Source organism: Chlorocebus sabaeus, chromosome 21 (assembly GCF_047675955.1).
Source record: "Chlorocebus sabaeus isolate Y175 chromosome 21, mChlSab1.0.hap1, whole genome shotgun sequence".
NCBI classification, from domain to species: Eukaryota; Metazoa; Chordata; class Mammalia; order Primates; family Cercopithecidae; genus Chlorocebus; species Chlorocebus sabaeus.
In genome coordinates, this window is record NC_132924.1 from 17743538 (window position 1) to 17769088 (window position 25551).

General features: G+C 53.1%; 2 protein-coding genes across 9 annotated transcripts; one reads left to right on the plus strand and one right to left on the minus strand.

Annotated features, from left to right (window-relative positions):
* The first annotated feature begins 4016 nt into the window (after positions 1-4016).
* Positions 4017-6850, plus strand: PGAM2 (phosphoglycerate mutase 2). The gene is made up of 3 exons (XM_007981475.3): positions 4017-4468; positions 4572-4752; positions 6646-6850. Exons 1-3 carry the CDS (start codon positions 4055-4057, stop codon positions 6810-6812), a joined length of 762 nt encoding a protein of 253 aa, XP_007979666.1. The 5' UTR covers positions 4017-4054; the 3' UTR covers positions 6813-6850.
* A 1056-nt stretch (positions 6851-7906) lies between these two features.
* Positions 7907-25022, minus strand: DBNL (drebrin like). 8 transcript variants are annotated; one of them, XM_007981476.3, is made up of 13 exons: positions 24863-25021; positions 19427-19482; positions 17524-17636; positions 16522-16596; positions 12699-12845; positions 11736-11813; positions 11301-11467; positions 11098-11152; positions 10597-10702; positions 10098-10193; positions 9889-10004; positions 9403-9508; positions 7907-8791 (listed from the first exon to the last, which is right to left on the minus strand). In XM_007981476.3, exons 1-13 carry the CDS (start codon positions 24943-24945, stop codon positions 8652-8654), a joined length of 1338 nt encoding a protein of 445 aa, XP_007979667.1. In that variant the 5' UTR covers positions 24946-25021; the 3' UTR covers positions 7907-8651. The 8 variants fall into 8 exon arrangements, with proteins under 8 accessions (XP_007979667.1, XP_037844134.1, XP_007979668.1 ...); XM_037988206.2 differs by having other exon boundaries at positions 11098-11149; positions 24863-25020; XM_007981477.3 differs by having other exon boundaries at positions 10597-10678; positions 24863-25020.
* Positions 25023-25551: the final 529 nt, after the last annotated feature.

The window sequence follows — 25551 nt, forward strand, 5'->3', positions numbered from 1 at the left end:
CACACCTGGCTAATTTTGTATTTTGAATAGAGACAGGGTTTTGTCACGTTGGTCAGGCTGGTCTCGAACTCCTGACTTCAGGTGATCCACCTGCCTTGGCCTCCCGAAGTGCTGGGATTACAGGTGTGAGCCACCCTGCCCAGCCAAATACACATACTTTTACAGTCAATTTAGAATTAATGTTTTACCATTTCAAGTGGCATGTAGAAACCTTACTACCATCTAGGTCCCTCCACCCTTCTCCCGTCATGTTTTAGTTGTCTTACATCTATATACACTGAAGCCTCCAGACAGTGTCGTGACTTTTAATTCAGCCATCACATAACTCTTAAAGAAGTGAAGAATAGTTTCATATTTATGTGGATTTTTGCCATTTATGATGTTCTTCTTGCATTCCCAAAGTTTTGAATTTCTCCCAGTATCATTTCTCTTCTGTCTGAGGAACTTGGTTTAACATTTTTTTAAAGCAGATTCTTTGGTTATGAATTTCCTCAGCTTGCCTTCATTTGAGAATGTCTTTATTTTACTTCATTCTTTATTCCAGTAAAGTAGTATTTTTACTGGATATAGAATTCTTGGGTGACAATTTTCAAAACTAAAAATATTCCACTTCTTTCTGGCCTCTATTGTTTCTGGTGAAGATCTGTAGTCTTTCAAAGAATTGTTCACCTGTATGAAATGTATCATTTTTCTCTGGCTGATCTTATTTTTCTTGGTCTTTAGTTTTCAGAAGCTTCTTTATTATGTGTCTAAGCTTGGACTTTTGTTGTTAATTTATCCAGTTGTGTGGTTCACTGGGCTTCTTGGTTTGTAAGTTTGTATCTTTTTCCAAACTGTCATCAAATTTACGGGCTCCATCCTTTGTCATTTCCATTCTGTTTAGGAATATTCACCAATACTTTCTGAAGGCTGGTTATAAATAGCTGCTGTAAAGTCTGCTTCTGATCATTCCAATAGTTGAATCCTCTCAGGATGGGCATGTATTGATTGTCTTCTTCTCTCCCATGTTGAGATTTTCCGGGTTTTCATGCTCTGGGTTATTTTGGGTTATATCCTGGATATTTTTAATATTGAGACTCTGGACCTTGTTTAAATCCTAAGCAGAATGTTGACTGTTTAAAGTGTTTGCACTACTAGTCATATTAGTCCTGTGTCTACACCGGTCAGTCTGGGACCTGCGATGCGCATCTAGGGTCAGCCCTGTGCGCAGCCTGCCAGCAAGCCGATGAGTTCACATATCACTTTACTGGATCGCTCACTTCATCTCTCCCTTCTCTGTACTCTCCCTGAAACACAACAGCTCCCTGCGACATCCCTTCCAAGACCTCCAGCCAGAAATCTGGGGCTCTTTCCCTACCCTTCTGCATACTCCCTGAAACTGCTCCAGGGCCCAGCGCAGGCGGACAGAAAGGAGCTGCAGAAGGCGGTTGCCCCATGCTCTTCGGGCCATGGCTCCTCTAGTCAGAGGGTAGCATTACCTTCTCAGGTTTCAGGTGCTTACCCAGCTCACACTACCGTCACTGTGCCACCACTGCCACCTCCATGTTACTGTCCAGGAGCTGGGGTAGAGAAGAAAGGAAAAATTGGAGGGATTCCCCCAACTTGCTGACCTCAAGGGGCTTCACATCCCACTCCTCTGATTCTTCCTGGAGCTCTTTCTGTTGGTGCACTTCAGGTTTCAAGCCGCCTGTGTGTCCAGGCTAGGCAATACTGGTTACCTCACCACTTATCTGCGGAATTTTGGTCTCCTTTTCTCATCTGCCTACTACTCCCTCAGAGCTCCTCCTGCATCTGTCCAGGATTGGTGGCTGTCAGTGGGAGAGACATGGGAAGATGCTCCCTCCACCTTCCTGGGACCACCTTGTTGACTCAGCAGCCTTCCTCACCGCCCGCCATGCCACGCCTTCCTGGATGGAGGCCCCGAGGGCAGCTTTTGGTTTTCCTACCCCTGTACCCCTCCAAGAAAGCTCTGGCACACTGCAGAGGCCAGCAACTACTTGTCGAATGAATCAAAGGAGCGTCAAGCCAGGGCCAAGGGTCAGAAGCAGGGGCTTGCTTCCCCGGAGCCCAGCTCTTCTCTGAGCTCCCCTTTCCTTTTTGACACCTCCTGCTTGGTTGGCAGTGAGGTCTCCCAGGTCTGGGGGATCCTTGCCACTGCTTCTGCACCCAGTCCTGGCTAAGCGGCCTTGTTCTTATCAAAGCTGTCAGGATCTGCAGAGTGCTCAGCTTCTACTCCCGCTCCTACACAGCTGCAAGTGGCTTGAAAATATGTGACCATGCTTCAGCGTCTCCAGTGATTCCCACTGTGTTGGGACACAAAGCCCACCTCTCTGTCATGTGCCCCTGATGATCGCTGCCCCAGCTTGTTTGCTTTCTGTAGGGCTTGGGTCTTTGCCAACCCCTCTACCTGGATTGCTCTCCCTGTAAGACTCATCATAGCTGAGGCCTTTGCACTCTGCTCTTTCCACTCACATGTCACCTCAGGGGTGTCCGTGGCCTCTCCTTTCCCATCTCTCCTAGTACATTATGGTCTTTCCTTCCTAGCGTCTGGTGGTATCTATGGTAGGCATGTTTAGCTGCTGGTACGATCCCTCCTCCACTGAAATATGGGCTTCATGTCTGGCCCCTGTGGGACTGCCAGAGCCTGGTCCTCAGCCATGTTTAGTTGGGCTAGTGAGTCGACTCTTCTGGTCAAAGGGACAAAAGAAGATGAGGAGATGTGGCTTCAGTCAGGACCAGTGTGGAACAGTGAGACCTGTGCATGGCACTGCTAGGAGGGATGGGTTCTACCTGCCAGCCTTGGGGCTCCTGGCAGCCGACAGGACTCTGCCCACTGGGACTTGGGTGCCAACCTTTGGGTACAGAGCCTTAGCTTCACAGGCCCCAAGCCAGGAGCCCCTCCTCAGGTAGGCCAGCAGGGATGGATGAAGGCCTGTCGAGGGTTTTTTGCACACTCAGATCCAAGTCTCAGAGTGGTGGTCCCTCTGCTGGCCTCCCACCCATACTCTCCTGTTATCAGAAGTGTGGCAGGTGACAGTGTGGTCACTGGGGTGGGAGGATGTGGGAGGCCCTGGATGGGGCCCATGCCCAAGGGTCCAGCCAAGGCCCCTTCATTAGGGCCCCAACTGTGACTTTATTACTCATAGTCTCTTCCCTGCCCTGGTGGCCCTCATCCCCCAAACCTGAATGCAGAAGTCTTGGTCCTGGACTCAAATCCATGCCACTCTTCAGCCTATGCTGTGGGTTCCTAAGCTGAGCATTTACCTAACAATCAAGACTTCTGACAGTCCTCAGTCCTACCCCCAAACCCCCTTGGATTTCTTTTTCAAGGTAGTTTCAGCTAGGAGGGTGAGCGTGGCTTGGGTGAGGGCAGATAGGGTGGGAGCATGCGGCAGGTATGGATGAGACCTTGACAAAGGGACCCCAGACAAAAGACAGGGACCGTTTCTCCCTTTGTCCTGGAAACCCAGCTCAGCCCCAGCCCTTGCCCATGCTGCTGTTGCTGCCTGGTACCTTCCACAAGGCCAGACTCCTCTCCGCAAAGCTGTGGCCTACACCAGCTCCTCTGACTCTCCTTCTCTGCCTGCTGAGGGCCCCCTCCCAGCCTGGCTGTCAATCACAGGAGAAAGGGGTTGGGATTTTGTTTGTCCCTCTCCCTGAGCAGAGAATGGCTGATGTGGCCACCGAGCCTTGACCTGGAGAGCCCCTCTGTCCCTGCTGCCCCCGTCTCCCCTAGCCCAGACTTCTGCCCTTCACGCCCATCCCTGACCAGCAGCCCCACTCAGCCTGGGCTCTGGGTGCCAGCTGGTTATGGACATGCCACCTCAGCCCAGGCCAGGAGCTGGTGGATGCGTAGGGCTATTTTAAGCACAGCTTCTTGGCCTGCTCCCCTGGCCCCCAGCCCCCAGCAGCTCAGCTACTGGTCACCTGCCACCGCCTGGAATGCTGATTGGCAGTTGGCTGGAGTGGGGGCTGGGAAGACACTGTTATAAAGCTGGGAGTGTAGGGAAGCAGCCGTCCCCATCCAGAGTCCTCTGTGGTCCCTGCTGCCACCATGGCCACCCACCGCCTTGTGATGGTCCGGCACGGCGAGAGCACATGGAACCAGGAGAACCGTTTCTGTGGCTGGTTCGATGCAGAGCTGAGTGAAAAGGGGGCCGAGGAGGCCAGGCGGGGAGCCAAGGCCATCAAGGACGCCAAGATGGAGTTTGACATCTGCTATACGTCGGTGCTGAAGCGGGCCATCCGCACCCTCTGGGCCATCCTGGATGGCACGGACCAGATGTGGCTGCCTGTGGTGCGCACTTGGCGCCTCAACGAGCGGCATTACGGGGGCCTCACAGGCCTCAACAAGGCGGAAACGGCCGCCAAGCACGGGGAGGAGCAGGTGAAGATCTGGAGGCGCTCCTTTGACATCCCGCCGCCCCCCATGAACGAGAAGCACCCCTACTACAACTCCATTAGCAAGGTGGGCTGCCTCCACTGGGAAGGCCTCTGGGAAGCTGCGGGATGGGTAGTTGGGTGGGGGCCCACTAGCTTGGGAGGGAAAGCAGCGTGCCTGTGTCCCCCAGGAGCGTCGGTACGCAGGCCTGAAGCCCGGGGAACTGCCCACCTGCGAGAGCCTCAAGGACACCATTGCCCGGGCCCTGCCCTTCTGGAACGAGGAGATTGTTCCCCAGATCAAGGCTGGCAAGCGAGTGCTCATCGCAGCTCACGGGAACAGCCTGCGGGGCATTGTCAAGCACCTGGAAGGTGAGACCGCCCTCAGAAGCCTGGGCAGGGTGGGTGGGCAGCAGCCCCAGCTGGCTTCTCATCTCAGCAAAGCCTCTAGCCCATGGACCAGGCCGCTTTCTAGGCGTGGGGCTCCCCATTGTTCACTGAAAAAGGAGGGCTGAGCAGCCACTTTTTAGTTTTGTGAAACTTCCCTCATTTCTGTGTAACCAGGACATACTCCACAGGGGCTGACCGCACTTGAAGCTCGCTGTGTCCCGAGGCGGGGCAGGCTCCAAAGGGGCATCTGCCCAGGGACACCCAGCTAGGAAACGGAGGGGCTGGGCTTAGAGCATCTAGCTCCAAATCCCGGCTTACCGGGGGCCCTGGACAAACCACCTCCATCTCTGGGCCTCTCCCTTTTCCGGGGTGGTGGGGAGCTCCCAGGGCTCCCCCGGTACTGACTGCCTCTTGATGTGTAGGCTTGGACCCCTCGCAGGACCCTCCCCCATCAGGTCCTCAGATTCCCTGCATGAGCTCCACCACCTATCTCCCTCTGGAGCCCCTCTCTGGGCAAAGGAAAGACCAATCAAAAGAGGGGTGCAAGACTATGGAGTGGCCGGACCCGGGCTTGTAGCGGGACTCCCACTGAAGAGTAAGGGCTGACAAACGGGCCCGGGATACATGGGTGCAGTGAGACCTCGCCCAGAGTGACTGGAACCTCCACTCCGCCTCCCACCTTAGTATTCTGACACCAGGGCAGTCTAAATTAGCATCTGAATGACCTTAAAGCTTGTAGAGTCCTGGAAAGGCTAGAAGGGTGTGCCCCAAACCTTCTGCTCCTGGGGCCGATGGGCAGCTGGCCAGAGCACCCAGACCGGCAGGCCCCAGAGACCCAGCCCGCCCCAAGCCTGCCAACTCCAAACACGGATACCTGGCACCCGGGCCAGGCAAAGGGAAGGACCACCTGCCTCCTCTCCCTTCTGGAGGCTTCATGCCAGCCCCATGACCCTCCCACAGCCTGGTTTGGGGAAAGGGGATGCACTTTTGGTGGTGAATATGAGGGGATTTCAGTGGGAGTCCCTGAATCCCCAGGGAACATTCTCTTAAACCTTTCTGCACGGAGCGGGGGGTGGAGTGGCGCGAATATCAAAGGTCGAGCTGCTATTCCCAGCTCGGGGGCTGCAGGAGGCAGGCAGGGTCAGGTTTCGACCAGGCTTGGCCTCCCTGTCCCTCCTCCAGCTCCATTCCGCACTTGCTCCTGTTCAGGATGTCTAGAATTTAGAGCACTTTGCAAACCAAAGGGCGCCGGACACGGTGGCTCACTCCTGTAATCCCAGCACCTTGGGAGGCTGAGGCAGGTGGATCACCTGAGGTCAGGAGTTTGAAACCAGCCTGACCAACATGGTGAAACCTGTCTCTACTAAAAATACAAAATTAGCCCTGTGTGGTGGCGCTCACCTGTAATCCCAGCTACTTGGGAGGCTGAAGCAGGAGAATTGCTTCAATCCAGGAGGTGGAGGTTGCAGTGAGCCGAGATCGCGCCATTGCGCTCCAGCCTGGGCAAAAGGAGCAAAACTCCATCTCAAAAAGAAAGAAAGAAACCAAAGGGCTAGTGTCCTTCCTGACCCTCAACTTCAGTCTGGCTGGAGTCACACTGGGCTGAGGGGACTATGGACAGCACCATCACAGGTCACAGCCACTTGGGTGGGGCTGAAGTCCCCATTTGTTTCACCACTGGGCTATTTCTGTAGGCTGCTTGGTCTAACTCAGTTACGCCTTGACCTTCGGCAACATTTCTGTGGCCTCGCTCTCAGGGCTGGAAAGGTTGGTGCCAGGGGAACTGGCTCTGTGGCCCATAAAGGTCATATAGTGTCTGCTGTGTGAATAGGCTGGGGACAGAAGGGCTAAGGACACCTATTCCTTCCGGCACAGGGATGTCGGACCAGGCAATCATGGAGCTGAACCTGCCCACGGGGATCCCCATTGTGTATGAGCTGAACAAGGAGCTGAAGCCCACCAAGCCTATGCAGTTCCTGGGTGATGAGGAAACGGTGCGGAAGGCCATGGAGGCTGTGGCAGCCCAGGGCAAGGCCAAGTGAGGGGTTGGGCTTGGGCAATAAAGGCACCTCCTCCCACAGCCTGGACTCCAGCGCAGCCGGGCATGCCAGGCTCACCCCACCATCAGCTATGGGGACTCCAGAACCAGGGGTGCAGCCATCCACCTTCCCCCACTCCATGCCTGTGTCACCAGGGGCAGGAGCCTAGTACCCACCCCTAGTCATCAAGACACTGAGCCAGGGCTGCAACCACTCCATGTCCAGTCAGGACAAGCCTGTGGTGACCCTGAAGCTTCAGAGCCACTTAGTAACCATGCTCTAGAATTGGCATGCTTGGGGCCAATTGGAAGAGGCCAAGTGACCCAGCTCTCCCCATGGGGAGCAAGGACCACAGCCAGGACATGGCTTCCCAGACAGCTTCCTACAGAGGGCAGGTGGTCCTCTGCTGTCCTTGCAACCCCCAGGTGGCACTTTGAGCCCTGACTCTTGGGTGGGGACAGGTAAGCCCAGAGGGGGTCTCAAAGCTGGCAACAGCCCAAACTTAGGTCTTCCATGGGAGTGGAGGGGAAGTTCCCTCTTCATGGGAGAGGCACCAGAAAGCCCTGGCAAAAAGGGGAGAGGCCTGAGCACAGAAAAGCTGGGAGCAGGGTTGGATTCCATGCAGCCTTCACCCCAGGCACCAGCAGGTGACGCCTCGAGTCACGCATGTCCGCCTAGCAGCTCTGGGGCACAGGAGGGACCTAATTCCCTGGATGCTCGGTGGGCGCCAGATACCTCACGTCACACAGTAGGCCATCCCATGTAGGCAGAGGCTCCCTGAAGCTGGGAGCAGGGCAGCCCTTGGCCTCTCCCAGAGGAACTGGAACATAGGAAGGCTCCAACTTCAGTCCCATCTTAACATTTAGCCTCTTCCTGGTGGCTGATCATCATCAGCCGCAGTCTCAGGGTGAGGGTGCTCACACCAGACACACAGCAGAGGCAGACACCGGGCAGGCGGCAGAGTGCTATTCCCACATGGGAGCATTCAGGCTATAGCAGGGCAGGTCAGAGCTGCGAGCCTGTGTAGACCAAACTGGGAATTCGTGGTCCAAAAGCATATTTGTTCTTCAGGGACACGGATGAGCTGGGACAGAAAATAGGGGAAGACAACAGGCCAAGGCCACTCTGTGTTAAGTTTCCTGAAGTCAGAATCAGTTGAGGCACACACTGGGGCTGGCAGGCATTGAGTGAGCCGTGTGGAGGAACATGTTGTGTCTGCTGTTTTCGAATACCCAGGGTGGAAGCTTGACCATCCGCATCCCCACTTCCCATAGCCCAGGCAGAGGGACAGAGAAATGGAGTGGGGAGCACAGAGCAGGCTCCGACAAGACAACTTCCCTGCTGCCAAACCACCATGATCCACTCTGACTTTGGTCACAAAATCCGCTAAAAACAATTCTCTACGTTCACTGTTCCCAAGGGTCATTCTAAACAGTGGTGGCCACCACCCCTTAGAAGCAAGAGAAAAAGAAAAAAGGCAAATAAATGCAGAAGGCAGCCGGAGCCTCCCAGATGCCCCTGCTCAGGACCCTTCCCCACAGCTTGGCAGTGGCCACTCAGGGCTTGGCCACAGGCAGGGCTTGGCTCAGTATCCTGTCAAGGGCAAGAGCCAAGCTGTGTGGGAGGGTCAGGGGGATGCAGGAAGGATGTTTGGGAATCACCAGGCCATTGCTGCATTTGGGGTGACAGGCTGAGTCTGCCAAGTCAGAGGGAGCCCTAAGGCCTCATCCTCACTGGGGGTCCCATTCCTGGAAGAGTGCCGAATGTTCAACTCCCAGGCCTCCTCTTCCAGCAAGAACAAAGTCATGTCTGAGCAGGGAAGGGCAAGATGTGCCCTCAGCCTCACTCAATGAGCTCCACGTAGTTGGCAGGGAACATGCCAAAATGGCCATCCGGCCCATAGCCACGCCACCAGCCTTCGTCGATCACCTCGATGCCTGTGATGAGGTTCTCGGGGTCAAAGGAGATCTCTGTGTCGTCGGCTGCAAAGAGGATGAGCCCAGATGTATATCAGGGGCTCCCTCCCACATCCCACCTGCTCAGGCAGCACACGGCAGCCCCACCCTGCTGCAGTACAGCTCGCTGTGGCTCTGGTTCCTCCTCAGAAATATCCCTGCCACGCTGCTAAGCCTTGGCCAACACTGCACCCTGTCCCAATGCTGCTCTGGTGACCACAGCCTCAGGGCACACCCTCCTACAGAGCATTCCCAAAAAAGTCTAGTGTAGACACCAGTCTGCTCCATGGGGAGCCTCCACTCCATTCTCCAAGGGACGCCTGGGGAACCAGCATCCAGGCTTGGCCCACCTCCCTGCTCAGACCCCATGTTTTGTGACAAGGATGGCAACTGGGATTCTACACCAGCGGCCAGCAAATAGCTACGAGGAACACATGGGGAGGCCTGCGCTGTGCAGGACACTCCAGTGCCACAGTCGCCCCCACTCCAGAGGTGCTCCTACCCCTAAACGCACCACCCACCCTCCTGTCTTCTCTTCCTGACACCCCATAGTGCCATCTTCCCATAAAACCCCAGACCCTCTTGTCTCCTAACCTCAGGACTCTGTGGTCCGTGCCAGCCAGGCCAGGGCACCTTACCTGCCTGGTAGTCGTACAGGGCACGGGCACAGAGCCCTTGCCCACTGAGCCCCTGGCCCTGAATGTGGTGGTCAGCGTGCTCAGAGCCGGCACCTTGCTGCTGCACCTGCCCAGGGATGACAAAGGTGTTACCCCAGACTCAGCCCTTACACCCAGTCGCTGCTCTGCACCACATGGCCCGGGTCAAGCTGGGAGTACACAGAGGGAAAGCAGTCTACAGGCTCGGGGGCTGCTGCTGTCCCCGTCCTACCAGAGCACAGAAGCCATAGGACAGTGCGCAAATCCCTCAGCCATGGGCTGCAAGGTCCCCTTCCCACCCAGCACCTCGTATAGAGTGGTGCTTGCCCTGACAATTTATAGCACAGGGCTGCTCCAAAAATGCATGTGCTTTAAAACCTGTTGCATGCCCCCAGAAAACTTGGCCCGTGATAAGTGTTTCTGAGTATGCAGCCCCTTCCTGGCCCCAGCCCCACTGTAGGAACCCACCAGTGGGGGCTCCTCGTAGAAGGCCTCCTGCTCCGGGGGTCCCTCATACACAGCCTCCTCTTCTGCCTGCAGCAGACATGGAGGAGTCCTGGGCGCCGGCTCCTCACCAGGAAGATCTGCACCAGGGAACACAACGGGTTCTTATTCCCACACATCCCCCTTCTCCACTGCTGTCCCCCAGGGTCCCCATGGGATGACAAGCGCCTTGCCTGTCCTAGGCCTTGAGACAGTGGCAGCTGGCTCTCTGCCAAAGTGGGTCTCTGGTTGGGTGAGCTGCTTCTGTAGGAAGGGGCTCCTCAGCTTGCCTGCAAATCCGGGTAAATAAATACAACATCACTTCAGAAACACCACCTGTTGCACACACACATGCGCACGCACATACACACACACACCCCGCCCCGCCACAGCACCCTCCACCCTGGTGTGCTCGAGGCAGTCTCATGGGGCTTGCCCTGGCTAGTGCAGGAACAGAGACCCCAGGGCCATGTGCTATGTGGTGACCTGGTAGACAGCGCAGCCCAATATCTTTTGGAGGCCAAACTGGTGACCAATGTGGTCACTGATGAGGTCAAGGGCCCCAGGTGTCCCTTCTCACTCACTCATCCCTGTCACCGATACATGTCACTAGCCTCAGAGAGTCCACATAGGACCCCAGGATCCCCCTCACCCTGCTGCTGCCTCATGGCCAGGCCCAGAGGGAGGTCTCACCCGGCTGAGGACTGGAGACGGAGGTGGTGGACATGGCCCTCTCCTTCTGCTTGAAAATCTCCCTCGGGTGCATGGCAGACTCCTGGAGGGAAGCACATGTTGACCCCTGCAGTGGGCAAAACTTTCACCACCTCTCCCCAGATCACAGCCCCTCCAGCTGTCAGTCCGGTAGCCCCTCAAAGGTGAGTATGGGACCAGGAGGCAAAACATGTTCTCAGGTGAGAAGTCATTTAAAAATAAAAAGTCCCTTTAAAAAGGGAAGTAAAACAGAAGCCAAGGGGCTCACAGGGCCTCCCCCAGGACCAGGTGTGGTCCAAGCCCAAAGCTTCGGCCTTTGACTTTCCTCTCTACTGTCAGCTCTTGAGGTGTCCAGGTTCCAACCTGCCCCAGCTGACTGCAGGGCAGCTTCTGCCCAGGTCTGGGCTGGGCCCTCAATCCATGATCAGGGACTTCTGTGTGTGGCCAGTACAGGTCCAAACAAGGAGAGCACCCTCATCTTACCTGCTCATCTCGGTTCCTTGAAACCACTTCTTGCTGCTGCTCCTCCCACGTCCTGCTGGGAAGGGCCGGGTGGGGTACAGCTGAGGCACAGCCACAGCTTCTCACGCTGCACCCCTCAGTCCTCCTTGCCTCCGTGGGATGGAGCGGGTGCCCAGCAATGCCCCAGGGTGGGTCCCCCAGGCCAGCCTCCACCTCTGGCTCACCTCTGGGGGCTGGCCTCGCCACGCTGCTCCTGATAACGCTGCTCCTGATAGCGCTGCTCCCGCCGCGCAGCCTCACGCAGCTCACGCTCCCGGCGCTCCTGCTCCAGCTGCCGCTGCGCCTCCTCAGCCCGCCGCTTTTCCTCCAGCCGACGGTTCTCCTCCTCCTTCTGCAGGGAGAGCCGCTGCCCACTCAGCCCTGTGCTGACACTTCAGCCTAATCCCCTGCCCAGGACTGGGTTTTAGGCATATGGCCAAAGACGGGCACCAGAGCCAGTCGCTCATTAGCCTTGTGGCTTAACCTACCCGAGCCTCAGTGTGACCATCTGTAATGGGCACCAAGGAGAGCGGATGCTGCACGAGCTCGCTGCGAAGAAAGCTGAGCCATAGCAAGCAGAACAGTCCCATGTGCCCAGCACGCCCCGGGGCAGCACTTACCTCTGCTTTGGCCCAGAAGCTGTCTTTACCAACCCTTTTAATCTCAGACACAGCATTGGTCTTCTGGTACACAGAGCCCTGTAGGGGACAGCACTCATTAGAGACCTGGACCCAGGTGGAAGGCCAGTCCCACAGGCACCAGAGGAGAGAATACACTAAACTTGTGACAGCACAGGTGAGTGCTGCTAGGACTGGAGCCAGCAGAGGCGGCAGAGCACTGCCCAGTGACCCTCAAGGAGACACATATCAAGATGACCTGAATGCAGCCCAGGACACTGCCCCAAGGGGGATGCTCAATCCCAGACAACACTAGAGGGGTCTCTGGTGGTCTTTGGCCCTCATAGATGGGGGCCAGGGCAAGAAAGCCCCCCATACTCCACCTGCAAACTCCTAGACATTGGGCAGTTCTGAAGCAGGCCTCTGGCCAGGGGCACTCAGACAGCTGACTAGCACAAGAGCGTCCAAGGAACCACCACTGAGCCCAACCGCACATCTGTGGACGCAGCTCCCAGCCATCAGCTCCACACAGCACTGGGGCCGCAGGCCCACAGGTATCTCCCGTGACTCCAAGGGGCCTGCTCTGGTTTCAGGCTCTGCCTTGATGTCCCCTTTAGTTCCTCCACAGCAGCTACCTCCAGGGGCAGCCCAGGATGTGCCAGTGCCATGACCTCGAGGGCAGCCAGACTATCATAGCCATGCATCCTGCAGAGCCTCCACTCTGATCACACAGGCTGGGCTCCAGATGAACACTAAAGAACAGCTAGTCCAAGCCCTAGGCAAAGTCAGAGGGCTACTCCTGCTCATCTGGTCAGTGGGCACTCCCCACAGCTCAGGGGTTACCACCTGCAGAAATTAGGCAGGCATGGGCCCAGCCAGCCTGGGTGCTGGGAAGTGCACATTCCTGGCCCCCCACCCTCAGGCCCTGAGCAACAAAAGGACTGGCGATGGGCAGGCAGCACTCACCACTGGGGCCTGGGGCCCCGCATCCTGGAAGCGGCCACTCTCCTTGTGAAAGCTGTAGTTGGCACCTGAAGCCTTGGCCACCTTCTCCATGATGCACTCAGGCTCCACATCCTCCTCGGCCCGTGCGTTGATGGTCACGTGGGCCCCCTGCAGCAGGAGTAGCACTTGAAAGAAAGGCTTTGCAAGCCCAGGTTATGGGCCAAACTCCTGTCAGTCCACACAGCACAGGCCACTACTACACCACACAAGACTGGAATCAGGAAACCAGAAGGCACCTGTCTCGCTGCTGAAAACTGAGGCATGAGTTCCCCTCAAGGGCTCAAACAAACCAACTTGGAGCAAACCCCTCATACTTGTCCCAGTTCATGTGAAACCCTTGCCCTCCACTGTGTTATCCAGTAGTTCCTTCTGTAGATGTTCCCTGCTGCATATCAGTAGACAGCCCAGGCATGATTTGCATCAAAGGCCTTCCCTCCAATCAATGAAAATTAATTTTAAATGCCATCTGGAAACCACAAAAGACCGTGAATAGCTAAAGCAATCCGAAGCAAAAAGAGCAAAGCTGGAGGCTTCATGCTACCTGATTTCAAATTAAACTACAAAGCTATAGTAATCAAAACAGCATGGTACTGGCATAAACACAGACATACAGAACAATGGAAACTAACAGAGCACCCCACACACTTACAGCCAACTCATTTTTAACAAAGGTGATAGGAACACACACTGTGGAAAGGGCGGTCTATTTAATAAACAGGGCAAGGAAAATTGGATATTTATATGCAGAAGAATGAAATCAAATCTTCATCTTTCACCATATAAAAAAATAAACTCAAAACGGATTAAAAAGACTTAAATGTAAGACCTGAAACTATGAAACTACTCAAAGAAAACATTAGAAAGACACCCCTGGACATTGGTCTGGGCAAAGATTTTTTTGGGTTAAGACCTCAAAAGCCCAGGCAACAAAAGCAAAAGTAATCGACTACATCAAGCTAAAAGGCTTCTGCACAGGATATGAAACAATCAACAAAGTAAACAGACAACCTACAGAATGGGAGAAAATATCTTCAAACTATCCATCTGACAAGGAATTAGCAACCAGAATATAAAAGGAACTCAAACAACTCAGTAGCAAAAAAATAATAATCTGATTTTAAAATGGGCAAAAGACCTTAACAGGTATTTCTCGAAAGATGATATACACATGGTTAACTACATATGAAAAAACGCTCAACATCACTAACCATCATCAGGGAAATGCAAACCAAAACCATAATGAGCTATCATCTCACCACAGTTAGAATGGCTATTATAAAAAACTCAAAAAATAAATGCTAGCAAGGATGTGGAGAAAGGGAAACTCTTACACACTGTTGGTAGGAATGTAAAGTAGTACAGCCATTATAAAAATAGTATGGTTTTTTGGTTTTCTTTTTTGAGACAGTCTTATTCTGTCGCCCAGGCTGGAGAGAAGCGGCACAATCTCGGCTCACTGCAACCTCTACCTCCCGGGTTCAAGAGATTCTCCTGCCTCAGCCTCCTGAGTAGCTGGGATTACAGGTGCCCACCACCACACCTGGCTATTTTAGTCCTACTAAAAACAGAACTACCTTATGATCTAGCAATCCCACTGCTGGGGATATATCCAACTCTGATGTTCAGCACTATTAACAACAGCCAAGACATGGAATCAACCAAGACATCCATCAATGGATGAAAGGGTAAAGAAAATGTAGTATATAAACACGAGGGAATATTATTCAGCCATAAAACAGAATAACATCCTGTCATTTGCAGCAACATGGATGGAACTGGAGGTCATAATGTCAAGGGAAATAAGCCAGGCACAGAAGACAAGTATTGCATGTTCTCACTCATATGTGGGAGCTAAAAAAGTGGGTATCATGGAAGGAGAAAGTAGAATGGTGGTTACCAGGGGCTGGGAAGGGCATGGGGGAGAGAAAATGAAGAGACGTTGCTTAACAGGTACAAAAATACAGTTAAATAGAAGGAATAAATTCTAATATTCAATAGTACAGAAGGGAAATTGTAGTTAACAATAATTTTGTATATTTCAAATTACCTAGAAGAGAAAAAGTACAATGTTCCCAAAACAAAGAAAAGATAAATGTTTGAGGTGATGGACATGCTAATTACACTGATTCATTGTATACACTGTGTACAGGTATCAAAATATGACATGTATGCAAAAAAATATGTGCAACTATTACATATAAATTTATAAAAACCCTGGGCCGGGTGCGGTGGCTCTCGCCTATAATCCCAGCACTTTGGGAAGCTGAGGAGGGCAGATCACTTGAGGTCAGGGATTCCAGACCAGCCTGGCCAACATGGGGAAACCTCATCTCTACTAAAAATCCAAAACTTAGCTGGGCATGGTGGCAGGCACCTGTAATATCAACTACTCAGGAGGCTGAGAAAGGAAAATCACTTGAACCTGGGAGGTAGAGGCTGCAGTGAGCCGAGATCATGCCACTGCATTCCAGTCTGGGTGACAGAATGAGTCTCGTCTCAAAACAAACAAACAAACAACTCTGATAAAAGAATGCCATACACGTTTTCTACAAAAAGTAAGCTACTGACATCTTCATGAGAAGCCAGACCCATGACCTCATTCACTGTTACTATCCAGGTTGAGCATCCCTAACCTAAAAGTCCGAAATCCGAACTACTCCAATCAACATTTCCTTTAAGAATTATGTCAGCACTCAAAAAATTTCAGATTCTAGGTTGGGCGCAGTGGCTCACACCTGTTATCCCAGCACTTTGGGAAGCCGAGGCGGGCAGATCACGAGGTCATGAGATTGACACCATCCTGACTAACACGGTGAAACCCCGTCTCTACTAAAAAAATACAAAAAATTAGCTGGGCGTGGTGGCAGGTGCCTGTAGCCCCAGCTAATGGGAGGCTGAGGCAGGAGGATGGTGTGAACCCGGGAGGCGGGGCTTGCAGTGAGGTGAGATCGTGCCACTGCACTCCAGCCTGGGTGACAGAGTGAGATTCTCTCAAAAAAAAAAAAAAAAAAAAAAAATTCAGATTCTGGAGAATTTTGGATTTTGGACGCTGAACTGGTAAGTATTTAATGCAAATATTCTCAAATCCGAAAAAATCCAAAACATTTCTGGTCCTAAGCATCTCAGATAAAGGATACTCAAACCTGTATACCTGATAAGCTGGGAATTCTCTTATCGGCTCCTAGATGGAAACTGAGGTATAGCTGAAGAAATGTTGGCAGAACCAGAAATCAAAATTCTGAGTCTCCTTTGCCAGAGAAATGCAACCAGCGAAATGCAAAAAGTTACCTGACAAGTGACCAACAAATGCTTTTGTTACAAATAGTTTTTAAAATTTAAAAAGGTTCTATTATAAGACTGACATAAATCCATGTAGAAATGGGGGCTGGAAAGGAATGCATCAAAAGGGCATGTGCGTGCTAAGATGGTGAGCACTCTCCCCTTCCTCCAAATCCTGATGGTATTACTAAGCTGTTTAGACGCATCATAAAACAAAACAGAACCAGGGCCCAGCCTTCTCACAGCACCAGTTCCAGCATGGTCCTTTATTCTGCCCCACTGAGGCCGGCCTGTAGGTGGCCCTGGCAACATCCTGACCTCCCATGCATTCGCTGATGGACAGTGAAGCAGCCTCTGGTCATGCCCTGAAGGGCAGGCAGAGAGCATTAGCCAAGAGCACACTCCCGAATCCAGTTCTGCTTCCCACTTGCTTGCACCCAGGAACCTGGGACACCTCAAGCCTGTGAGGCCTGTTCCCAGTGGAGCAGGCCTCGCCAGGCCTCACCTTCAGGAAGTTGGCCATGGTGCTGACGTGGCTGGCGCAGGCTCCCTTCCGCACATCGTTCACACCCTCGCCTGTCTGTAACACAAGTATGCCCAGAATGACCCAGGCCTCCCCCAAAGCCACTTCCCTCCCCTGGGGACCCAACATCTACCCTGTCTCCCAGAAAAGAGAAAACTGCAACCCCCAAAGCAGAACCAATTCTTCTGACTGCATCACACTGGTGAGGTAAGTTTCCATGCCTCCAAGGGGCTCATGGACGCTCCTTTGGCAGGATGGTTACCAGCTTTCCCTGTGGGGGCATTTCATGAGTTTTCTTTCTTTCCTTTTTTTTTTTTTTTTTGGAGATGGAGTCTTGCTCAGTCGCCCAGGCTGGAGTACAGTGGCACAATCTCAGCTCACTGCAACCTCTGCCTCCCAGGATCAAGCAATTCTCCTGCCTCAGCCTTCCGAGTAGCTGGGACTACATATGCATGGTGCCACGCCCAGCTAATTTTTGTATTTTAGTAGAGACGGGGTTTCACCGTGTTGCCCAGGCTGGTCTCAAACTCCTGAGCTCAGGCAATCCAACCACCTCGGCCTCCCAAAGTTCTAGGATGACAGGCGTGAGCCACCGCACCCGGCCTTCAAGAGTTTTCTTGATCCCTACCAAGGGATCAAGGAGGCCCTGTCCCTGCACTGCCAGGCTCCTAAACACTCCCTCAGGCTCTCCATCAGAACAACCACCCTCAAGAGCACGGAGCAAGGACTCCCTGCGATTGCTTTTACTCCATTTTGCAGGAAGAACTCTAGGCCTGGAGGGTGAATTCTGCATAGCAAAGTCACAGTTATTCTTTGGGACACAATGAATCTGTCAACTAGTCTGCTCATTCACCAGCTCAGAGCTGTTCTATTGATCCACTAAGTCATGCCCGTAAAACACTCTGTTCCTGAAGTCAAGTCAAAACAGGAAAGAAGACAATGGGGTTTCCTGGGTCACACCTAGATGAAACGGGCTCCACATACCCAGTTGATGAGGACAAATTTGGGCAGTCCGGAGTTGGGGTCCTTCACTCTGCAGAAGGCATACATCACCTTCCCGCTGTTGAGCTCCTCCACCATCTCCTCCAGGCCACCCTCTGCAGCAGAGTCACAAGGAAGGTCAGGGGTGGCCCTGACATTCCCTGCTGGCCCTCGTCCCACCAGGAAGGGAAGCCAAGCTGCCTCTAAACCAGGGCTTCTCACATCTACCTGTATCAGAATCTTTCTAGGGGCATGTTTATAATCAGAGTCCTGGGCACCAGCCCCACTAAACTGACTGATGAGAGCTGGGTGGGACCTAGGAGTCTGTGATTCTGACAAGTACCTCAGGTAATTTCTTTTACCCACACTTGTTTAAAAACCACTTCTCTAAACCCAGAGGTAATTCTGGAAATAAAAACAGGGTCACTTCCATGGCAAACCAGCCACCAGACTTCCAAATGGAGGATGTCTACAACAAAATTTTATTGTTGCCTCAACCTTGCAAAGGGGCCCGGAATAGGAGGGCCTGTAGAGTCACCACTGCCTGCACCTGTGTCTGCTCAAGCTCCAGGGTCGCCCAGGGGGCCAGACCAGATTGAACGTCCTGCAGCAGCATAACTGGCTCAGCCCTCACAGACTCCAGAAGAGAGGGTGATGGGGGCAGGGGGAGCACAGGAGTGGGCAGCTCTGAACGATTCCCCCCTGACACGGAGGCTTAGCCCCCACAAGCTTTCCCAGCTTATAAGGAGGAAGAGCTGATCAGGTATTTCAGCTACAGGGCTCCATATAAGTGGAGGCAGTCATGAGTCCCCACTCTGGGGACAGCAACTTGTTGCGTTTGCGGCAGAGCCCGTCCTGTGCCACTGGGGATGATGACAGGAAACTCAAGTTGTTAATCCCTGCAACTCCCAGTCACCTGCCCCACCACATGTCTACTGTTCAATGGTGATCCTTCTAGAACGGGGACACCTCCCAAAAAGGTTGTGAAAGGAAGGGGCTTTCTACCAACAACAGCCACCAAACCGTGGAGAACACACTCCGAGCGCTCACTGAACAATGAAGCCATGTCCGGCTCAGGACAGAGGGAGGGGTCAGGGAAGTTCTGAAGGAGGAGGAGTCAAGGGTGTCAGCTGGGGGGCCCACAGGTCACACTCTGACCCAGCCTACCCTGAAAATCTCTGCTCTGTGCTGGCCAAGAGCCTGTCCTTCCTGCAGAGACCCCCAGAGCCTCCCCCGTGACTATCTGCAGTGATACTGCCTCTCCCAGTGAGGATGGGGCCCCTGCAAGCACTCGGCACAAGACCAGGGCAGAACAAAGGGAGACTATGCCATGTCTGTGGACCTTCTCTCCACCAGCACCAGTTCTGGGACTGGTGAGCTTCCCACCACAGCTCCCTGGATGCAGGCTGCCCACAAGCTGGAGAGGCCTGTTTCCCTCTCAACTCTCCCCAAGTAGACACAGAGAAAGCACTCCCCTGCACCCAGAGGGGAGGAGAGCCAAGAAGGAATGTTTTCACTTACACATATCTGAAACCAAAGGCCTGCCAGAAGTGGCCAGTGAGCACTGGAAGCCCCATGTGGCTCAGTGGACCAAGACGGCTGAGTGCGCTGACCTCTAGTCCTGCCTGTTGTTGGCTCATGTAATGATCAAGGGGCCAGGGAACCCCCAATGGAGTTAATGTGAGGTGGGTCTGCAGAAGGCAGGCTCCAGTCCACTTCCCACCCTCAGTGGAGGAAGGTGTTGAGCCACTGGCAGAGGCCACCTGTGTGATAGAGTCCCCTTCTTCCTGTGCAATAGCTGAAATGCCAGCTGAGATGGACTGCTAATGGTCACAATCCTCTCTCCTTTGCACACGTCACCCTCCTACCTCCTGGTGTCCCCGAGTCCATTTGGAGTCATACTTACCCCCTGTGCCAGCCACACGGATGTCGTTGCTGTTGCCTTCATAGGTAAAGAGAGCCCTGAAACGAAACACAAGTGAGCTCTGTAGCCAGTACCTTGGGTTCCATCTCTCCTCACCGCACCTACCATGACTTTCCGCTGCACCCCAAAGAACTTGGGCCGACGGTAACACTGTGAGTGGACATGGGCCCCTTCTCACTTTGCTCTAGCCTGCTAACCAGGTTCTCAGTAGGCAACTGTGCAGCCTTCTCAGCTCTGCAGCTGGGAGGACACTGCCCTGACTTACCATGGGGTGGGGGTTGTGAGGGACAAAGCCACGGAGATGGGAGCACACATCTACTATGAGGAAAACATGAGCTGTGGAGTTTCCAACGACTGCTATACATTCGTGTGTCAAATACTCACCTGGCCACACCAGGTATATGGATTTACCTGGTAAAACATTTTTGTCTCTTACCAGAGACAAAACATATCTACATATTCCTGAACCCAGAGCACTCAAAGGAGAAGCAAGTCAGAGAAATACACGCGCTGGGCCCCTTGGAAGGCTGCCCACCACTCCTGTGAAGGTCTGCCCTGGCTCCAGTGAAGCCTGGCAGGTAGGGCAGCAGGTCCTTCTAGGCTTGAGACTCTTTGGTAAACACAGACTACTACAGGTTGTGTTTATTAGAAACCACAAGGGAATGACACGACATGAAATCACACAGTTAAAACCATGAACCTGCCAAGCCCCTCACGGACAGGTACCCATGAGCAAGTTTCCTATCTAGCAGAGCCTATCTCTCCATGGGTGACATGGGGCCATGGCTGTCTTTTCCTGTAAGATTAATTATTCATAAGAACTCTGGGCCAGGCGCGCTGGCTCATGCCTGTAATCCCAGCACTCTGGGAGGCCAAGTCGGGCGGATGGGGATCACGAGGTCATGAGATTGAGACTATTCTGGCTAACATGGAAAAATCCAATCTCTACTAAAAATACAAAAAATTAGCTGGATGTGGTGGCAGGCACCTGTAGTCCCAGCTATTCAGGAGGCTGAGGCAGGAGAATGGCATGAACAGGAGGTGGGGCTTGCAGTGAGCCAAGATCATGCCACTGCACTTCAGCCTGAGCAACACAGCGAGATTCCATCTCAAAAAAAAAAAGAACTCTGGGCCAGGCATGGTGGTTCATGCCTATAATCCCAGTACATTGGGAGGCTGAGGCAGGAGGGTCGCTTGAGTCCAGGAGTTTGAGACGAGCCTGGGAAACATGGTGGGACCCTATCTCTACCAAAAATACAAAAATCAGCCAGGAGTGGTGGCACATGCCTGTAGTCCCAACTACTCGGGAGGCTGAGGTGGGAGGATTGCTTAAGCCCGAGAGCTCGAGGCTACAGTGAGCCATGATGATGCCATTGTACTCTAGCCCAGGCAACACAGTGAAACCCTAACTCTTAAAACAAACAAACAAACAAACAACAACAACAAAAAACTCTGGTAAAGATTCATTCTGACTTGCTATTAGCATGAACCTTGCAGCAACTCAATACCCCCGGCGGGACTGCTGGACATGGGTTGCGGGCACTGACCCATTGGACTGTAAGTCAAAGGCAAAACCCAGTCCTGTGTGTGTCATCTCCCCAGTCTCGGCCAGACGGAAGCTCCAGGGATAAACAGGTGGACAAGAACCAAATCAGCTTCAACTTGGCTTCCCCAGGGCTTTGCCAATGCCACTGGGCAGAGATGCTTATGCCTGAGAAAGATGGAGAAATTAGACCCAGGCCCAGTGGGATCTGGTTGGTAGGGAGGAGACAGGCCTCCAGGAAAAGGCACTGCTTACCAGGAGAAGAGACAGAATACAGAAGGAGAGAAACACTGAATGAGAAACACTCAGAGAAAAGGAACTAGAGAAGAGACCACAGAGAAACAAGAGAAAGATTTGGGAGGTGGCACACTGTCAGCGTGAGCTGGGGGAGCGCCCTGGGGGAAAGAAGCCCATTCCTCTTCATGACCACAAAGCCCTGGCTGCCAGAAGATAGCAAGCTGGCACAAGCAGCAGGGAACGGAAGATGGCAGCTTAACCCAGCTCTTGCAGGAAGGGACTCAGCCAGCTACGATGGCTCACGCCTATAATCTCAGCACTTTGGGAGGCCAAGGCAGGCAGATCACCTGAGGTCAGGAGTTTGAGACCAGCCTTGCCAACATGGGAAACCTTGCCTCTACTAAAAATACAAAATTAGCCAGGTGTGGTGGTGGATGCCTGTAATCCCAGCTACTTGGGACTCTGAGGCAGGAAAATCACTTGAACCCAGGAGGCAGAGGTTCCATGCCACTTCACTCCAGCCTGGGTGACAAAGCAAGACTCTGTCTCAAAAAAAAAAAAAAAAAAGGGGACTCAGCAGCTAATATAATAAGAGCCAAGCTCAATGCCTGCCACCTATCTCTCTGACTTGATCCCCCTCTACCCCAGGCCACCTTTAAGAATGTTCCCAGTGCAGAGGCACATTCCCAGTTTAGAGGCCCTTTGAAAGAAGGGCGAAGGAAGTTTCAAATCAACATGAAAAAACATGGTGCACTGGCCTCTGAACAGCAAGGAATATGGAGTGTCAAGCATCTTATAATTCAATCATGCCTTTGAAAGTTAGTACTGAGAGCCTACTGCTTACTAGTTACAGGAATGCAGCTATGAACAATCCCTAAAAGGTCCTACCCACGGAACTTACTTTCTAATGGGAGAAAAAATACACACCTAACACTAATGTACTATTAGCGAGTGAAGCAGGTGCTAGAGGTGACACATGAACCAGGTAAGATCAATGCCAAGATATGGAGTAAGCAGGGGCAGGAGACAGATGCAAGACAGAGAGCTGATGTCATGGCTGCTCCCCACTCTGCCTGCCTTCCCCAATGCCAGCACTGTGTGTGTGAAACCTCTTATGACCCACCAAACTAGAGACCACCTCTTCTTCCTCTGATATCTCTACCACTTTTTCTGTATGAATCTCGGTCCATCCTTCATCCAAGCATCTGCTACACATAACAACTGTGCCTCAGGCACCAAGGACAGAGAGACCCCACCCCTTCCAGTAAGAGATAAAGGTGACAAGAAAACCCATAAGGATTTTCAGCACATGTTGTGTCTGGCATGTATCTGAAGGAAGTCAAACAGAAAGATGGGAAAAAGTGCCTACAGACAGGGAGCTAGGAATCAAGGAAGGCCTCTCTGAGAAGGCAACCTTGGGGCAAAGAAGTGAAGGCTGGGGACAACGTGGAAGAAGTGTGCTCCACGCAGAGGAAGCAGCAGAGCAAGGACTCTGAAGAGGAACCAACTTGTAAGTTTGAGGAAGAGAAAGACGGCCAGAGTGGTGACAAACAGGTGTGGCCACAGTGTGGTAAGTGAAAGGGGTGGTAGGTTCTGGGTCACACAGGACATCAGCAGAGCAAGGAGTCTAGGCTTTATTCAACATGCAACAGGAAGCCACTGTAGAGTTATAGACACGGAAGTGACATGGTCCAGATATGTTTCTGCAGTGTGCAGGAATCTACCACGCAGTATCTGCTGTAACCTTAATGGTTGTGACTATGAGGGTGGAGGCCAGTGGGTCATGCTGCTGAGTAACACAACCTGTAGTGCTATAAGAGCCTGGAGGTAGGGAGGGAGCATGGCATGGCTGTCTGGGCAGATGAGTCCAGTGAGATAGGTGGGTTCTGACTTCATGAGGGGAAAGAGGAGGTTTCACAACCCTCATGAGGGACAGAGAGTAGATGGGGTGGGTAAGCACCAGGCCAGGAGTGGTAGAAGACAGCTCTGGTAAGAAGCCCAAGGAAAGGCTAGGAACATAGGAGGTCTGAAGAGGGAAGCCCAAACTGCCAGGTGGGCTAGGAGGCATCATCCCAAACCAGTGATGGTTCCTCAGAAGACTGATGATGAAGAGAGACCTGGAAGAGAGATAGATCAGGAGTGCCAGGAAGCTCCTAGGTAAGTCTGCCAGGGTAAACAAAGTGATCAAGAGCATATTAAGAAGCAAAATCTTTAACTGGGCAGGGTTGGAGACGGGCAAAGACTCTTCTGGGTTCTAAAGCCAAGTGGTATCATGAGGACATGAAAATGGTGCACTCATTGCAAAGATGCTTCTGACTGGGTTTGAAGTAACAGGAGAGGTCTAAGAGAAACATGAACAGGAATAGGAGAGAGGCAAAACAGGGGGCTGACATCTAGAAACTCTCCTGAGAAAAATAACACTGACTGACATGTGGATAAATCTGAGGGATTATAAAGCAGGCAGAAAACCCTACCAAGGAAGTGACGAGACATCCTTCTTTAGATGCCTCCCAAACAGAAGATGTGCTGTTTGGCATAAGTGCCATCCAGGGCACCCAGACCTGACAGGAGAGTCTACAGACACCCCACAGACCTAAGCAACTGCTATTCTAAAGCTCTTCCCCTAATGGCCCAGGGCGGAGAAAAAGGCAAAGCCATAACATCCTCAGGGTCACAACAGTACACTGCATAAAAGCCGCTCTGTGCTGGGCACTAGGAAGTGCGGAGGAGATGAGAAAGCACTTGTACAAGTGGAGATGGCCCCCATACAAGGGGAAGACAGTCGGGAGGGCCTCAGTGCTGACCACAGGGTGGCCCCACCACGACTCAGCCTCCAAGGCCCAGTTTCTATTCCCCAGAGTTGGTCACCTTAGCCCACGATACTCAGCATATTTCTCAGAATTGGAATTTCTCAAAACCGGTCAGTGAAAACAATTTAAGCAAATGGGAAAGTGAGGATATCTGGGGTGGTTGAGGGAAAATGGGACCTTTTCCCAAATAGATAGCGAGCATCCTACTTTCGTACATCTTCCCATGTCTCAGGCACAGGAAAGAGTACACTTTTTGGAGAAACAAATGTTCTGAAGTCCATGTTCACAGAAAGCCAAGAACCCAGATTCCCGAGCTCCTCGTCTGAAGCCCCCAGGGCAGGGCTCACATTCACAGCCCGGCTGCCAGGCCGCTCTCAAATGTCCATCTCTGAACACAGCGTTTGCAAAAAAAAAAAAAGGCGTGGCTTCCGCCTTCTCAGAGAGGGCTACGCAGGGCCCCCTTCTCCAGGGAAGTCCCAGGGCTGGAAAGAAGAACCTGGCGAAGCTAGCAAGCACGACCAGGCCGAGGATCCAACATGGAAGCCCGCGGAGCCCACAGTGGGTGGCGAGCGGCAGGGGGAGGGGCGGGGACTCACTGGGTCCCTGGAAGCCGGGTTTAACTTGTCCACAATCGGCGGGGCAAGGGGTCACGGGGGGAGACAGCACTCCTGCTGCGGTGTGGAGGGGGCAGACAGGTAAGCCCCGGGCCACCTGCTAGGGTGCCGCTCCCTGCTCGCGCTCCCGCTCCTCCCGAGTCCCCGGCTCGCCCCAGACAGACCCACCCCTGAGGCAGCCCCTGGCCCGACCCTGGCCCGTCTCGCCGCCCACCAGTCGGTCGGGGACTTCTCGGTGACCACCCGCACGTAGGCCTCCTGCAGCGCTGGCCCGTTCCGGCTCAGGTTCGCCGCCATGGCCCGCCCCGCAGTCTCCGCGCCGCTGCTGCCGCTTCCGGGCCGGACCGCCCCTTTGACAGCCGACAAGCCTAGCCTCAGACAACCGGAAACCCCGCCCCACGGCAGGAAGCGGAAATGGCAGGGGCCAGCTGCACCCGCGGGTCCTAGCGAGTCGTCAGGCCCCCTAGTGTAGCATCCGGGTCCCGCGAACGCCGAAAGACAAGAGGGAGAAGCGAGGACTCGGCTTTCTGTTTGTCCTCAGGGAGGGATCCTGGGGCGCGGACTAGCCTGTTTTCTGGTCCCACGCAAACGGCAGCTTGACTTGGAAGCCTGGCCTAGGGGACCCAGTCCAGCCTCCGCTAGCTGCTCTCACAGCACCGTGCTCATTCTTTTCTAAATCTTGTTATGTCGATGCGCTTATTTGAGAGATCTTGGGTTCACTGCAGTCTCCCTCCAGACGAGGTCTTCAGCCTGTTTGTGGACCCTCAACAGTTTGATCTATGAATGAAACATGCATAAATGTACGAATACCCGGATAAATGAATGCTAAGTGACGATCACACCGCTACAAACCTAACTGAAAGTGCCTTTGTGCTTTCTCACTCTCACCTGAGTTTTTCACTC